The sequence below is a fragment of the Monomorium pharaonis genome, chromosome 3 (genome assembly GCF_013373865.1).
Source record: "Monomorium pharaonis isolate MP-MQ-018 chromosome 3, ASM1337386v2, whole genome shotgun sequence".
NCBI lineage: Eukaryota > Metazoa > Arthropoda > Insecta > Hymenoptera > Formicidae > Monomorium > Monomorium pharaonis.
Window position 1 is genome coordinate 19482516 of NC_050469.1, and position 15925 is coordinate 19498440.

At 30.3% G+C, this 15925-nt stretch overlaps 1 protein-coding gene across 2 annotated transcripts; it reads left to right on the forward strand.

Annotated features, from left to right (window-relative positions):
* Positions 1 to 4582: 4582 nt before the first annotated feature.
* LOC105831328 (UPF0692 protein CG33108) lies at positions 4583 to 9440 on the forward strand. Of its 2 annotated transcripts, none has more exons than XM_012671376.3 (4): positions 4583 to 5036; positions 5757 to 6156; positions 6347 to 6679; positions 7008 to 9440. In XM_012671376.3, exons 2-4 carry the CDS (start codon positions 5942 to 5944, stop codon positions 7207 to 7209), a joined length of 750 nt encoding a protein of 249 aa, XP_012526830.1. In that variant the 5' UTR covers positions 4583 to 5036; positions 5757 to 5941; the 3' UTR covers positions 7210 to 9440. The 2 variants fall into 2 exon arrangements, with proteins under 2 accessions (XP_012526830.1, XP_012526831.1); XM_012671377.3 differs by lacking the exon at positions 4583 to 5036 and adding an exon at positions 5049 to 5382.
* Positions 9441 to 15925: the final 6485 nt, after the last annotated feature.

Here is a 15925-nt window from a genome sequence, read left to right on the forward strand (position 1 = left end):
GAAACCTGAGAGCGGCCACCGTGGCTTTTTTCGTGCGACCAATATTTGACTAGCATCAGCGCCAAACGTGGATGTAAAGCCCGTTCTACATTAATTGCAGTCGCCAGTTGTAATTTGCAACACCCAATAAATGCCGAGCTTTAACTAGAAACTAAGCGCCTATTGGATGTCGCAAGTCGCAACTAGCTGCTTGCGATTAATGTAAAACAGACTTTACATCCACGTTTGGCGCTGATGCTAGTCAAATATCGGTTGCACGAAAAAGGCCGCGGTGGCCGCTCTCAGGTTTCTCTCTGGTTAAAGTAAGACAAGTAGCCTGTTTTTTTTCGCTGCACTGCTGCACTAGTGCAATAAGTTAGAGTGAGAAAAAATATATTTGTCTTACTCTAACCTGTTGCACCAGTGCAGCAGTGCAGCGAAAAAGAACAAGCCTAAGTATATTTTTTCTCATTCTAACTTATTATTTTTAAAAATAATGTTTTATATACATAATGCCCTAGTTTACACCGAGCACTTGGTACTAAAGACCTATAATCAAAGATTCGCCAATGGCGAACACAATTTTGATTATCACTTGAGTCACATGGTTTATCCGCCATTGCGTACCCACGCTGGGCGAGGAAGAGGGGAAAGTGCTCTGTGTTGAGCAGTATAGGTTAAAGGAATATGTGTCAGAAATTATAAGGTAATTCAATCTCTGCATTCTAGGGTCACTATATTTTGACGATACACTCAGGAAGAACAAGAAAAATTAAATTTATATCTGTTATATGGCTGCGTACAACTTGGAGCAGGCTCGCATTGTTTACTATCTCCACTACTCCAGACCTCAGCCCCAGATCCCAGCCCCCGGCCCCAGCCCCCATCCAGTCACCGTATGGGTACAAGATGGTGGATAGCAGTCATGGTAGGGGGCCATTGGCGCATCTTTGATTATAGGTCTTTACTTGGTACGCGTTTCAAGTAGTGAATTTAAGCTGATCAGCCAATGATTAAGCACATTCACTAGTTACTTACTATTTGATACGCGTACCAAGTGCTCGGTGTAAACTAGGTCTTTAGGCTATGGTCCACTCTTGACGCTGCAAACGTTTCGAAGCATTCTTTGATTGGTCAATTCGTAAAAATCTTTGTTTCGATTGATCAATCAAACGCTTCGAAGCATTTGTAATAAAGACCTAGGACGGGATTCATAGACCGATCTTAAGCTCAAGCATTGTCTTAAGTCTAGCTTCGAGCCGACTTGAGACTTACTTAACCAATGAAATAACAGCATTGACGTCTTAAGATCGTGCTTAAGCTGGAACTTGAATAAAATTCGACTATAAATTCCGGTCCCTATAATTAAAGATTCACCAATGGCGAACACAATTTTGATTGGTCACTTGAGTCACATGGTTTATCCGCCATTGCGTACCCACGCTGGGCGAGGAAGAGGGGAAAGTGCTTTGTGTTGAGCAGTATAGGTTAAAGGAATATGTGTCAGAAATTATAAGGTAATTCAATCTCTGCACTCTCGAGGGTCACTATATTTTGACGATACACTCAGGAAGAACAAGAGAAATTAAATTTGCATCTGTTATATGGCTGCGTACAACTTGGAGCAGGCTCGCATTGTTTACTATCTCCACTACTCCAGCCCCCATCCCCCGGCCCCAGTCCCCATCCAGTCTCCCTCCATTAATACAAGCTCTATAATATAGTGTTTACGATAATGTCTATCCGAGTAATTTTCTCTAGGACCGAAATATATGATAAGCACAACCATCTACTATCATCATGATTCGTGACAACTCAATGCTGTCCGGTATAGCCAAATCATCACGAGCAAGTTGCGAGTTGCGAGTTCCGTGAATTTGTAGCAGGTAACCTAAAAAGTACGACATAAATAATTTGATTATTACAATTAAAAATAATCTGTTTTTAATATATGATAAGATTATTAACTTTAAAATAGTAATTATATGTAACACAATTATGTATTTTTAAAGTATTGTCTAAATCAGTAATATCAGAGATTATTTTATTTACAAATATTTATTTTGTTTATCAAGTTTCTATTATAACGGTATTATTTCAAAACCTAATATAATATTTTAATTAAACATTGATTCTCAATAGATGTTATTATTTATTATTAACTAACATATATATTAAAAAATCATCTTTTATTAAACGGATGGTGTTAACACTTTGAAACAAATGAGATAAATTATGTAAAATTACTAAATAAATCATTATTAATAATATTTTTTAGATTACAAGTAAAATAAAAATTTAAGTATAAATATTTTTCTTTCTTGTAACAACTGTTAATGATAAGTTGCATGGTGTTATCATTATTTTAAAAAATCATATATCTTTATGTATAAATATTATGCATGAATATTTCACTAATGTAAAACTAATAATAATGTTTACAATAAATTTTTTTAATTTGTAATACAAGTGCATAGTAAATTAAGATATACTGTAAATTAACAGATATACGTTAGATATGCGTTAGATATATGTTATAATAGAAACTTGATAGACAAATTAATAAATAAATAAAATATTTGTAAATAAAATAATCTCTTTAATATTATACTTTAGACAATACTTTAAAAATACATGATTGTGTTATATAATTACTATTTTAATGAAGTTAATAATCTTACCATACATTAAAAACAGATTATTTTTAATTGTAATAATCAAATTATTTATGTCGTACTTTTTAGGTTACCTGCTACAAACTCACGGAACTCGCAACTCGCAACTTGCTCGTGATGATTTGGCTATACCGGACAGTATTGAGTTGTCACGAATCATGATGATAGTAGATGGTTGTGCTTATCATATACATATTTCGGTCCTAGAGAAAATTACTCGGATAGCCATTATCGTAAACACCCATAGTGTTTGTTGTACGAGAAGAATGAGTGAGTAGTGGTAAGGGGAAGGTGGAATTGATACATCGTATTGATCCCGGCCATTTTGGGGCCAAAAGACTAAGGATGGAATTCATAGACCGATCTTAAGTTCAAGAATTGTCTTAAGTCTAGCTTGGAGCCGACTTGAGATTTACTTAACCAATGAAATAACAGCATTGACGTCTCAAGATCGTGCTTAAGATGGGTCTTGAATAAGGGCCTAAACACAATGCTAGGCAACAGGCATTAGGAACAAAAATAATGAAAAAGAGAAAGAGAGAAAGGATCTTCTTTCTTTCTTTCTTTCTTTATTTCCTGTTCCTATTGCTTGTTGCCCGGCATTGTGTGATGGCCTTAAGATTCGACTATGAATACCAGCCTAAGACCGGTATTCATAGTCGAATCTTATAGCGTTTTCGATTTGTTGACTTGACCCGACTCCGGGTCAATGGTCTGTTCCTTTTATCTTTATTTCTTGCACAGTTTATCACTTTTTTTGTAGTGAAAAAGAACAAACCATTGACTCGGAGTCGGGTCGAGTCAGCAAATCGAAAACGCTATTATTTCGAGATCGTCTCAAGCAATGTCTTAAGATGCTAATACAGCTCTGTGATTGGTTGATGGCATTTTAAGACAGTACTTAAGATGATCTTAAATATAAGATCCAACTATGAATAATGGTGATCTACAATATATAGTGTAATAAGCCTTATGCCATAAGGAAATAACCAATTATATTCAATTATTCTTTTTATATTCAAATATAATTGGTGAATTTCTTATGGCATAAGGCTTACTACACTTATTGTAGATCCGGCCTAACTGTATTTTTTAAGGATCATTAGAACAAGTTTATAGCCGTCGCTTCGTGTACATAGCACGGAACGCAATCAGGAGCTTGATTCTTGAATTCATTTGCAAGAGAAACGTATTCGCAAATTCTGTTCTTACAGAAAAGTTGAAAATTTATTGGCTATCGTATGGCTTTTATAATAGGTTTGTTCTGATTGTCTATACTTTTACACTTCTACGAAAAATATAAGTTCTTATTGGTTTATATTTTTAACCAGCCAATAGGTTTGTTCTGGTTGTCTACACTTTTACACTTCTACGAAAAGTATAAGTTCTTATTGGCTGGTTAAAAATATAAATCAATAAGAACTTATATTTTTCGTAGAAGTGTAAAAGTGTAGGCAACCAGAACAAACCTAATAATTGGTGCTTTTCATTTAATAACATAAGTTGACACAAGCATTGTTCTATCTTTTTTTATGTTCAATGAGTAACAAAGATAGAACGATACTTGTGTCGACTTGTGTCACTAAATGGAAAGCACCCAATATACTTGCAACTTTTCTGTTAGAGCCACCGCACAAGCTTTTTCGTATGGGCCACCGCACAAACTCTTCCATAACGCGTTACGTTACGTTAAGTACTCCATACGAACCTAAGTTGTACTTAAAATTTAACTTAAATCAACGCACAAAGAAATCCTTAACGTAAGTTCTTAAGTTCTTACGTTAAGGATTTCTTTGTGCGTTGATTTAAGTTAAATTTTAAGTACAACTTAGGTTCGTATAGAGCACTTAACGTAACGTAACGCGTTATGGAAGAGTTTGTGCGGTGGCCCTTTGAGCGGGTATTTGCGCATACGTTTTCTTGCGAATGAATTTTCAAGAATCGAGCCCCAGAATTGTGCACATATGAGTTATTCGCTCGCCCAAATGTGGACATTGGCTACGTAGTTCATGTCCATTTTATTTAAAGGGCCCAGATGGCGTATCGCGTTCGCGGATCACCTAAAAGGCGGCCGTGTCGTCTCTCAGTCTTCTCTCTGATCACGAGACTCTCACGAGATATTAGTATACACATATGTACACGTACCTACACGCGTGTACGTACGTATGTGGGTGTATATTTTTGGCAGACGAAACGTCCGGGTCCGAGTTCGAGCCTCGAAGGAGTCCGACCCGACGTCGTTCGTCGTTCGTCGACTGCTTGTCGACGGACGTCCGTGAGCCGCGAGTAGGGCCTAACAGGGCCTAACACCACACTCGTGTTTGATGTGGTTATCATGGGACTTTGAAAAGCCATAATCTTGAGTTGGATCGGCAAAGAAAAGTAAGCCGTGACATGGATGTATGCTAGGGTGTTGGTACTTTCTTTCTCTTTTTCTGCTCTCGCGGAATTACATAATGTACATGCATGAGTCACGATTTGTTATACGGGCCACGGGGTGACCCGCGCGCCGTAGAGAGGGAGGAACGAGCCGTGCAAATGTCAAAGTCATACAGCGCGACATGACTGCTCTCACCAGTCTCACCTCGTTGCTGCATAATAAATAATAAAAATAACCGGCTCGCATCTCCTTTCTCATTCTTTGAGCTAGAGCGGAATTAGCTTCAGCCTCGTTTGCACTCGTTAATTAACGCCGAGAGCTCTTTCGGCTAAGTACATTTGTGTCCCGGTAAGAATTGATTATTGTTCCTTTCCACGTTGATCGCACGATGTGCTGCCATTAGATTCCTCGAAGAGAGTACGTTTAATTTTTCAGCTTGTAAAACGTCGACAAATTAACATTGTACTTTGCAGCTTTAAATTATCGCACTAATAGTTATGTTTGTATTTATAGATTTCTTTAGGATTAAATAACTTAACAACCAAAAAATATCTTGATGAATGCTCTTCTTTCTAGATTGTCCTATATTCTTCGATAGAATCAAATAATTTGAGTTTTAACTTACAATTATGTGTGTGCTTTCTAAAATAAAGTATTGCATTTGAATATAATTATATTTTGTGAGATTATTTGTGTGAGTTATATCTTTGGATATCTTGCAGGAAATTCCAGGGAATGGTCTAGAATGAATAAAGAATATAAATATTGAATGTCAAAAAGTCATTGCAAGCAATGATACAAATAAAAGTTGTCGCATTTATGGGTGACATTTTGTAGCTATTAGTACATTTATATGTCCTTTTGTATCAAATTCAGTGATTATTTATTTGCAATTTGGCATTGAGAAATGCCAGCACCATCTCCAACTCTCTCAAACTTGCCAGAAACACCTATGTGTGAGAAAACAGAAGTCAATGATACCGATTCTCTGCCCCCCTGGGCCAAAATCACCCTTACATCTGCAGAAGCAGAAATTGAAAAGCTGATCTCGCGAAACGAGTTGAAAGATGCAGAGGTAACTTACTTCTGTCAAGTAGAACCAATTCTTCAAGATGGGCCACAGTGAGTATTACATTAATGTTTAGCAACTCTTATCAAAGAGAAGAAAAATGTAACTTATTCTTATATATTTGCAATTTGTATTAATTTTCTTTCACATTTTATATACATATTTAATTAATTTGTTGTTTTTGTAAACTTTAAAAATATATATAAACTTATAAATGATCAAGAATTATTAAATGCTTTGTAGATGCGGGTTAGTGGCACTTTCAATGGCATCACAAGAATATACAAAACCAGTTTCTGTGAATCAACTTCTTGCTGAAGCTCGTGTTCGAGGTTTCACACAACATGGAGAAGTATATAGCGTTGATTTTATGGGAACATTGGCTGCGGAATATTTGCCTGATCACAAACCAGATATTTTAGTAGATTTACAACAGTGCCCAGATACGTTAACTCATGCTTTAGCACATGGAGCAATGGTATTGATACCATATGATTCGGACTTTAATCACGCTCCGTGTTTAAAAAAAGGTCATAAAGCACATTGGGCATTGCTTGTAGGTCTAATTTCTTCCAGGTATAATCTATAATAATTAAGAAACTTTAGTATCTGAATATCTCTGTGCTGTGTGAATTTCAGATTAAATTATTAATTTTTTTTTTTTTTTTTTTTTTTAAGCATTTATTATTTGTATGCATGTATGTGTAGATTTTCTATATTGAATGTACTTTTAGTTACGAACTTTTTGATCAGTTCTATGAAAAATTCTCTATAAATACTTCAAATTATTTATTAAATTATTTATTAAATTTTTGTTCAAACTTATTTACACTGTCTTTGTGTAAGCACGTAATTGAAAGTAAAGGGAAAAAATTACATATTTCTATGATGTTAACGTTTTTAGACAAGGCTATCATGTTCTGGCACGTCATGGTAAATCGCGTCATCTGGCTTGTTGGCCATTACGTGATTTGATTGAAAGTAACGGCAACTTAGAAGAAGAGGGTACAGCAAGACACGCAGGTGGATATGTTATACCAAAGGGTGGAGTTGGAGGTCAAAAAGGCTTACGCGGTAGAGCACTGGCATTACATCCGTACATATAAAGTCATTATATCAATGAAAATTGTAGGTAATTGATTTTTACGGTAAAAGAAGAAAATTTACCGATACTCTGTATCCACATGTGCTAAATATTCGAAACATAATATTTGCATATATATACACAGCTTCCATAAGAATCGATCAATAATTGTGTACTATGCGATGCTTTAATGCATACATTGAATTTATGCAAAATATTTTACATAATGTTAGTCATGATATTTACCAAAAAACATTCGGCATTGAAAATGCAATTCTAAGTGGTATTATTTTCGTTTTACTGGAATTGCATGATGTAAATAAGAATTCCGGCAGGCCGAAATGTACACGCAAGATATAAATACAGACAATTGTCTCTCGATAGTATTATGTCCTATTAGATTGAGATGCAAAAGTGTATGCATGCATATAATACGACAAAGGAGACACATAAAAAAATGTTTTCATAAGTAAATATATGTGCGTGCGTGCGTGCGTGCGTGCGTGCGCGCGCGCGCGTGTGTGTGTATGTATGCATGCGTGCGTGTGTGTGTAACAAATTGTTATTGAAAGTGATAGTCCAGAAGAAAAGATCTGAGTATATTTCTTCAAATAGAATGTGTAGGTTTTCGGTAACAATTGTGGTTTCCGTCTTATGTTAATGTAATAAATATAAAATAAATCTGTTATATCAATTTTTTGCTAAACTACATCTTAGATATAATGAATAACAGCATGCTGTATCAGCTTTAATATACAAGTTTTAAGACATTTAGATATATCATATACAATGTATTTAGTTTAAGTTATGTATCTCTAACTAGTAGAGGTATAAGGTTTAAAAAAAATTTATATATACATATATAAATTGATAGCAAAATGCAGTATTACATGAATTTTTATTTAAAAAAGCGTATTGACGGAATTTTATTATTTGTTTTTTTTTTAATTACATGCTGATATTTTAATATTTATTTAAATAGTTATATAAAACTTAATTTTTTTTAAACACACATACACAAACGCACACAATACACACATAAAGTAAAAGACTTTAAAGAATACTCAATGACTAGCTGGTCTTCTCAGTCATACAAAATGTTCCACACATTTTATATTAAATCTGTCAATATAATATTCCTAACAATGAAACAATTAAAAATAATGCTATAAATTTGTAGATTTTGGAATTTGTAGAATTTGTATAGCTTCAAATTAATGAAAAACCTTTAAAATAAATTGTACCTAAGTGCCGTAAAAAGACCGAAGTCCATTTATAATAGGATATGCACTGCATTAATATAATGCACAATTTTCAAGCTTCTATTTATTATTGCATCTTAATCAAAATATCCGATAAATGTTTATTTATTGACGTTTCCTGCATTTCACACACATCCAGACAATACAATTGATTAAACATTGTTTAGAGATAGAAAGATGAAGATGTTTTTCAAACAATTATGTGATATCTCTTAAATATTTGTGTTATCTGGATATATTATACCAAAACGTAATACTTTTTATGAGAGTTATCAATGTAAGCGCAATATATGTGTAAAAGTATAAGTGAATAATGTCTTCCGTTACCATCACGATGCAGTCTTACATACATTTTTCACAAAATGTACAATAAAAATAGTATATATAACAATTATATATCATATGCTTTAAATATAACATATTGAAGATTACATTGACTTCTACATAAAATTGTTAAAATAATTATATAAATATACCACTTTTTTGTTGAGCTTTTAAAAACAATTATAGCCATACAATGTATATAGAGTGCAATATTTACAATTACTATGTTGATTATTGTTATGTTATATATGATCATATTTATGTTATTTATTAATAGTCTTTAATTTAAACTTGAAGAAAAAGATAAAAAATTGTATAATATTAAGCAAAGTGACTGTATCGGATGTAATTGGTGCTATGCTTGAATAAGTGAGAACAATTACTTTTTTATACTTTTCTGGATAATATCCGACAAAAAATTTTATTTTTAAACTAAGAAATTAATGCGCGCGCGCACCCCCCCCCCCCCACACACACGGCAAGTAAACCTAAGACTCTCTGCTTATAAAGTACATTAATAATAATACATGTATATATCATGTGACACAAAATATACTAAGAAATGTTATGTTTCAAGATTGAAAATATTGATTATGATGATTATATCATCAGTGTATTCTTATTTCGTTGTTAATATACCATGTCATTTTCTTTGTATACATACAAATTTTTAGTATCTTCTTTATTTTCCTCTCTTTCTCTAAGTGCCACATTATTTCAATTTGAATCAATTGAATCTGTATCTATATATAGTGAGATTATTGATAAGTAGGATTTAAATTATATTAAATTTCAATTAAAAAATAATTAAAAACTTTTGAGAGAATTTTATTTACATTTTTAAATAAAAATATGTATGGTATACACACATATGAAAATTATGAAATAAGAGAATATTGTTTTGATAATATTTTCAAACTAATATCTTAATATACGATCTTAAGTATAAGACTCGACTATATGAATACCGATCTAGACGTAAACAATTTTTATTGTTATTAAAGATAAATATTTAAAGAAATCTCGAATCAAATGTATTCTGTTTCGGGAAATTTCTTACAGTTATTTTTTTATTCTAACGAATTATTTTTGAGATTTAAAAACTTTTAAATGTGTGGAAACATGTTTTGTATATAAATTGATTTCTCTACTTATTCAGTATATAGAAATATTAAGGTGAAGTAATAAAGAAAAATAGGATATTTTACAAGACATCTCATATTTTATTATAACATAGTCTAATTTTTTTATATACATCTAAAACTACCAACCTTTTTTATTCAAAACTTTAAACGAAAATATTCAGGCTAGCAAATGTACGAGTAAACGTAAGTATCCGTGCGTTATACAATATATATAACGTATAATAATTATTCACAAAGATAATTTTCGCTTTGTACTTATTCACTTTAATCATTTTGATTACTTAAGTTTTCTTTTTGTCAAATGTAAATTATTAACTGAACGAAATTGAGCCTTTTTATTCAAAACATGATTTATCTATTGTATACAAGAAAATCTGCAGCAATATAAAGCATATAAACATTTATTCTATCAATAATATCTTGGATTTGGATGAAAAAATCGGCTAGCTATAATATTTGTATAAATTTATTTCAGCAGTTTTCGGTGTTTTACTGTTTGATCTTAATAAATCAAATGTAACTTCTCAAAAAGCGGTAATTCTAAACTGTAATGCTTCAACATCTCTATGCTGACAATGAATCATTATCTATATATCTAATTCAATTTATCTAATAATACATTTATATCGAGTTCATATTATTCGCTCTTTTTCTTTAGCACTCTTATTTTCAAATTATATCTTATTTAAATAAGACTCAAAAAGGGATATATATAAATATATATCACACACACACACACACACGTACGCACGCGCCCACACATACACATACGTACTTGTATGTATATGCTAATATCGCGACAGATAAATTTTTCGTCAAGTGTCGAGACATTTATTTTATATATCTCTGTATTATAAGCTGTACATTACTGTAGAGCATATCGATATAAACATTTAAAAAGCATTCTTAACAATAAATAATACGTTTGTTTATCAAACACATCAAATTATTCAACATTTTACATGTTTGTTTTATTTTATTATCTATTCACATATTAATATCCAATAGCTACACAGGTAAAGTACGCGGTGCAAAAAAATAAAATCTAATATATTAAAATGTTTTTCTTGAAGTTGATTAATTGCAATTATTATAATCGGATATAACTTTAATAGAACAGAATAGTAGAAATAATTTCAGTCAGGCAAAACTACTTATTTTGTATTAAACTAAATTTCATTTTTTTATTAACCTTTTTATTATACTCATTCTCTTTTGTAAGAGTATTAACAACAATTTGTGTACAATCACACGGTTAAGCACAATAAATGTCTACGGTGGAAAGTTAACCACTCTCCATCTAATATTTTTTTTATCTTACGAAAAGCTTTAATATATTAGTTACTTCTTGTAATTATTGTAATTTTTCTTTGAGCCAGTTTGTCGTTATGTGATAAAATTCGCTGTACATAAAATAAAAATGAAATTTTTTGCGACAAACCTGACAAACGTGCTAACGGTCGTTTGCAATAACGTACAAACATACATATTCGAAAGAGTGGTATTTGTTTTTTATGTTGCCCTATTATTAACACGTACTAATTGATTACACTCTCATATTTTGACTAGAATCTGAAATTTATCAGCGTACATATATATATCATCACATACCTAATATCCTTCACAAAATGCTTTTTTTTAAACAGATTTTTGTGTAATTTTAGGTCGATTTCTTTCTATAAATGTTGAATTATACATGATAGAAATGTGAAAGTTTTTGTAAACTATGCTTCAATAAATAAGTTGTACAACTGGACCGTGAGCACGTTATTATCTTCATATTATTTTACACTTAAGTGTAAAATTAAAATTATTTTTATACATATAAATGATATAATCAAGTGGTGTTAAAGAAAAAGCAATAATATAATAAATGAAAAATCAAATGATATAATAATATGAAATAGTAGAGAGGAACTATTATTACTATTATAATTCATATAAAAAAGGAAACAATACTATTTCTTGAGTAGTAGAAGTTCTAAGAACTATAGGCTCGATTACTCTCTAACGTATCTTTGGTATCGCATTTACGAAGTTCGGAAGCATAAAATGTTTATAGAAAATGTCAAACTTAAATTGATAATTCTTTTTCCTATAAATAGTGACTTATTTCGCATAAGTGAATTAAAAAGAAACAAAATAATAGATAATTGAGTTTTTGATCTTATATTCCCGATTTAGAGGATTTATCTTCGATGTACTGTAATCTCTTTGATTCACCTATCTTTCACAAACAGATATGTTCGCTGTGTGCCCTCTACACATGGGATGCATTAACATATAGTAAACAGAGATTTGGCATCCTCTGGAGAAAATGTTTACAATACACATAGCGCGATTAAAGGGGAGAGAAACACGACACAAAGATATCACATCAGGCTTTAAAGCAATAAATAAGAAGAAAAAATTCAATTTCACAATATTTCGACAAAAATTTGAGAATATGTATAACTCTATAATAACATGGCAGGTTTAATTGCTTCGTTCCGGCATGAAACAAGATATAGATCTTTCGTTGTGTATCTAAAGATAAAGATACACTTGACGCATTTATGTATGCATTGTACAGCTGTTTTTTTATATTTTTCCTTTTTTGTGAAAAGTATAGATCGTTCTGAGGCAAGTTTTATCAATGTTGCACATCATTCACAATTAACATTGTTGCGAGTTTTTTTGTCAAAGACTATAGTTGTTATGGCCACATGTTATCTTTGATAGATCATTTTCGATATATCAGGAATTACTATTTCGGTAGGTTGTACGAACGGCATTGTTTGTCAAGCATAAAAGATGTAAAAGTACGACTATGTATATTACTCGATACGCATTAGCAATTAATTGAGGACTAGCAAAAAGAAGAGCGTAAACAGAGATATTTCATTGCTCCTTTGTATACTTTGGCAAGATATACAATCATCACGAGTGACATCATTTTAGCCGCACTATTAAAGAATGCCGTTAAAGAGTTTTTTTTTCTGTTTATATTTGGAAATAAGTCGAGTAGGCATTTTTTTTCTTTTAATTTGGCATTAGGCAGTCAAAACGACAACTATGTCGCTAAAAACAGTACTTTACTACTTATATACTGTTGCTCTTTTTATCAAATAAAAAAAAAAAAGAAAAGTCAAAAAGCTGATTAGGATTATGTTTACATTAATATTTTTTCTCAACCCTTTCAGAAAACAATTTTATAATGCTTGATTTAAGTAAAATAAATAATTTATTTAAGAAACTATAGTTGATCTTGATTTTAAAGACTAAATTTCTCATTCAAATTCAAATTCAAATTAAAAAGATGCTGCATTAAATATTTTAAAATACAGTAATTTGTGTACAGCATTTCAAATCTCACTAGTTAGAGAAAAAAATTTATGTTGAATACTTAAACCAAACACAGTTTAAATTAATGCTTTTAACAATTTTATATCAATAATAATAAAATAAAAGAACATTTATCATACTAAGATAAAAATATAAGTTTGTATATTTTATTGTATCGTAACACATTAGCCTAATTATAAAACTTTCTGAAAGAGATAAAGAAAATTTTCATTTGCCTTGTGATAATTACATGAGATTTTCAATTGAATTCTAAACATCACTATGATATGATTATTACAAGTATAAGATTAAATATGGAAAAAATAATAGATGGCGCTCGAGTGAAAAGAAGAAATTTTGCACTCCTGTATGATGACATTAAAAAGATGTGTATAGCTATATATAAATATTAATTAGATAAATTAATTTATCTTAATTTTTTGTAGAGAAATCATTATTATGTGAATTTGTAAAAACACAAAATTTATATAAAACTGATTCGCTAACGCAAGTCGCTTAATGAGAAAATACATGAACTAAAAATAAAAACATGCTTTAAATGACGGATTTCTAAAAGCAGCATATTTTATATTCATTTGAAGTAAAAAAATTTATCAAATAATGTAAAATATCTCGGAAAGCCAAATAACAAAATACTATAATCAATATGAGCATTTCTAAGAATATGTTGTATTTACATAATTCGTTATTATTTTCATGTTGTCCATATATCCATGAAACTTCTGTTAAATTTTTAAACGTACAGTACGTTGCACATATATATTATCCGATTCTGTGCGCTGAAAAAATGTTTGCCTGTATCACAGACTTCTTCAGTAATGACGCATAATTGCGTATTTTCTTAAGAAACTATATTGTTTAACATGTATATACAAGTTTTATTTCAAATTTCAGATTTCGAACATCCTTTTTTCGCACAAAGGTATAAAGTTTTTAAATTTCGTGTTTTATATTTGACTAATAGCAAATAAATTGGAGATTTACAAGTAGCTAGGATCAAATCATTAAATTAAAAGTACATATCTATACATACAGTTTTACATTCCTGATATAATTCAATATGGTTACTTAGCAGGCTTGAATAGATAATAAAATCATTAGCATTCTACAGCAACAGATTTACTGTCATTAAATTTTGTAAATATTGAAATCCGGAATTTGCAATAAAATAATGATATATACACAAAATGAGTCATGTAACCTGTTACGATATTTTAAATCAATATTTTAGTACTTAAAATACTGAAAAAAGTTTAAACATGCTAAAAGTTTTAAGAGTTGTCTTTGTATCTTGATTATTAATGCTAACATTTGGTTTCAACATTGTAATTTACAGCATCAAGATGAAAACTTGATAGAGCATTATAATAGATGGAGATAACTTATAAACTTTTTAACATTCTTAGAAATGAATATCCTTAAAAGTATAAGAAATGTTTGACAATTAACAGATAGATAACATTTTTTAAGTTAAAAATATTTTAGCGTCAATGAAAAATTGTAACAGATTACATGGCTTAAACATGTTATGTGTACATAATTTAAATAAAAAAATTAACGTGTTGATTTTACAATGGAATTGTCCTTCATTCAAAAACGATAAAAATATATTTGGAAAAAAAGCAATGGTATTGCTTTATTACACATCACTTCTTTAATACAATATTGAAACATCTTTTAATAAGATTTAGATGATGTCAAATTTTCGTAATTCATACCAAAAAGAAATTGACAATTATAAAATTGTTAAACATTAAGAATGTATCGGATTGAAGTTCAAAATGGTACAAAGTTGCTAAAAATTTGTGAAATTGTTCTTTCAGTTTCTCTAATGTACTACAAAAAATTTAAAACGCATCCACTAAACGATTGCTGAGTTATAACTATTTTAATTTTCATTGATTTTACATGGTATCCTTTTCTATCTTATGGAAAAGGATGTCTTAACGGATGAAACAGCTAAAAAAATATAGAAGAAATAGTACCAGTGTTTTAAATTTTTTTGTACATCTAGTATATGAATACATGAAAATATCTGCCAAGTTTCAATTGTCTTCATTACACGGTTTTAAATAAATAAAATATAACTTGAGATAATTGTGCATTTTCACTGTCAAAAGTTTAAACTCATAAGTGAAAAAAATCGCAAATACATAAAAAATACCTTTGTAAGAGTAAAAATAAGACTCCAACTATCATTCAAGTTTCTTACATCTAGATTTACTATGCGTTAGGCATAGATATTTAAGTATTGCAAATTTCATGCACTTTTGTCTAAGATTGTATGTCCGATACACCCTTAATATTTAATAACGCGAAAATAATATAAAATAATACATATAAAAGATATATAATTTAAAACTATATTTTTATTAAATAAATATTTAATTTGTATTATATCATAATCCTAGTATTTAAAGACATTAATATTTATTGAATTAAAGTAGCGATGTGTCATTATTAATATGTTAGAGATAATTTTAATAATAGCATTCCTATAACCAACAAAATCTCTATACAAATGAATATCTCCATCCTAATCGTGATATGTCGTAAACATAAACGAATATATGTTCTTCGTGTAATCTCATATGTTAATGAGTTAAAATTATGTACTAAGGAGAAATCTCTAAAAGTTATATATACAGATTATATTTTAACA

Coding starts and splice junctions, on each gene's coding strand:
- LOC105831328 (XM_012671376.3), top strand. CDS start 5,942: ATGCCAGCACCATCTCCAACTCTCTCAAACTTGCCAGAAACACCTATG. Junction 6,157..6,346: donor ATTCTTCAAGATGGGCCACA/GTGAGTATTACA, acceptor AATGCTTTGTAG/ATGCGGGTTAGTGGCACTTT. Junction 6,680..7,007: donor GTAGGTCTAATTTCTTCCAG/GTATAATCTATA, acceptor TAACGTTTTTAG/ACAAGGCTATCATGTTCTGG.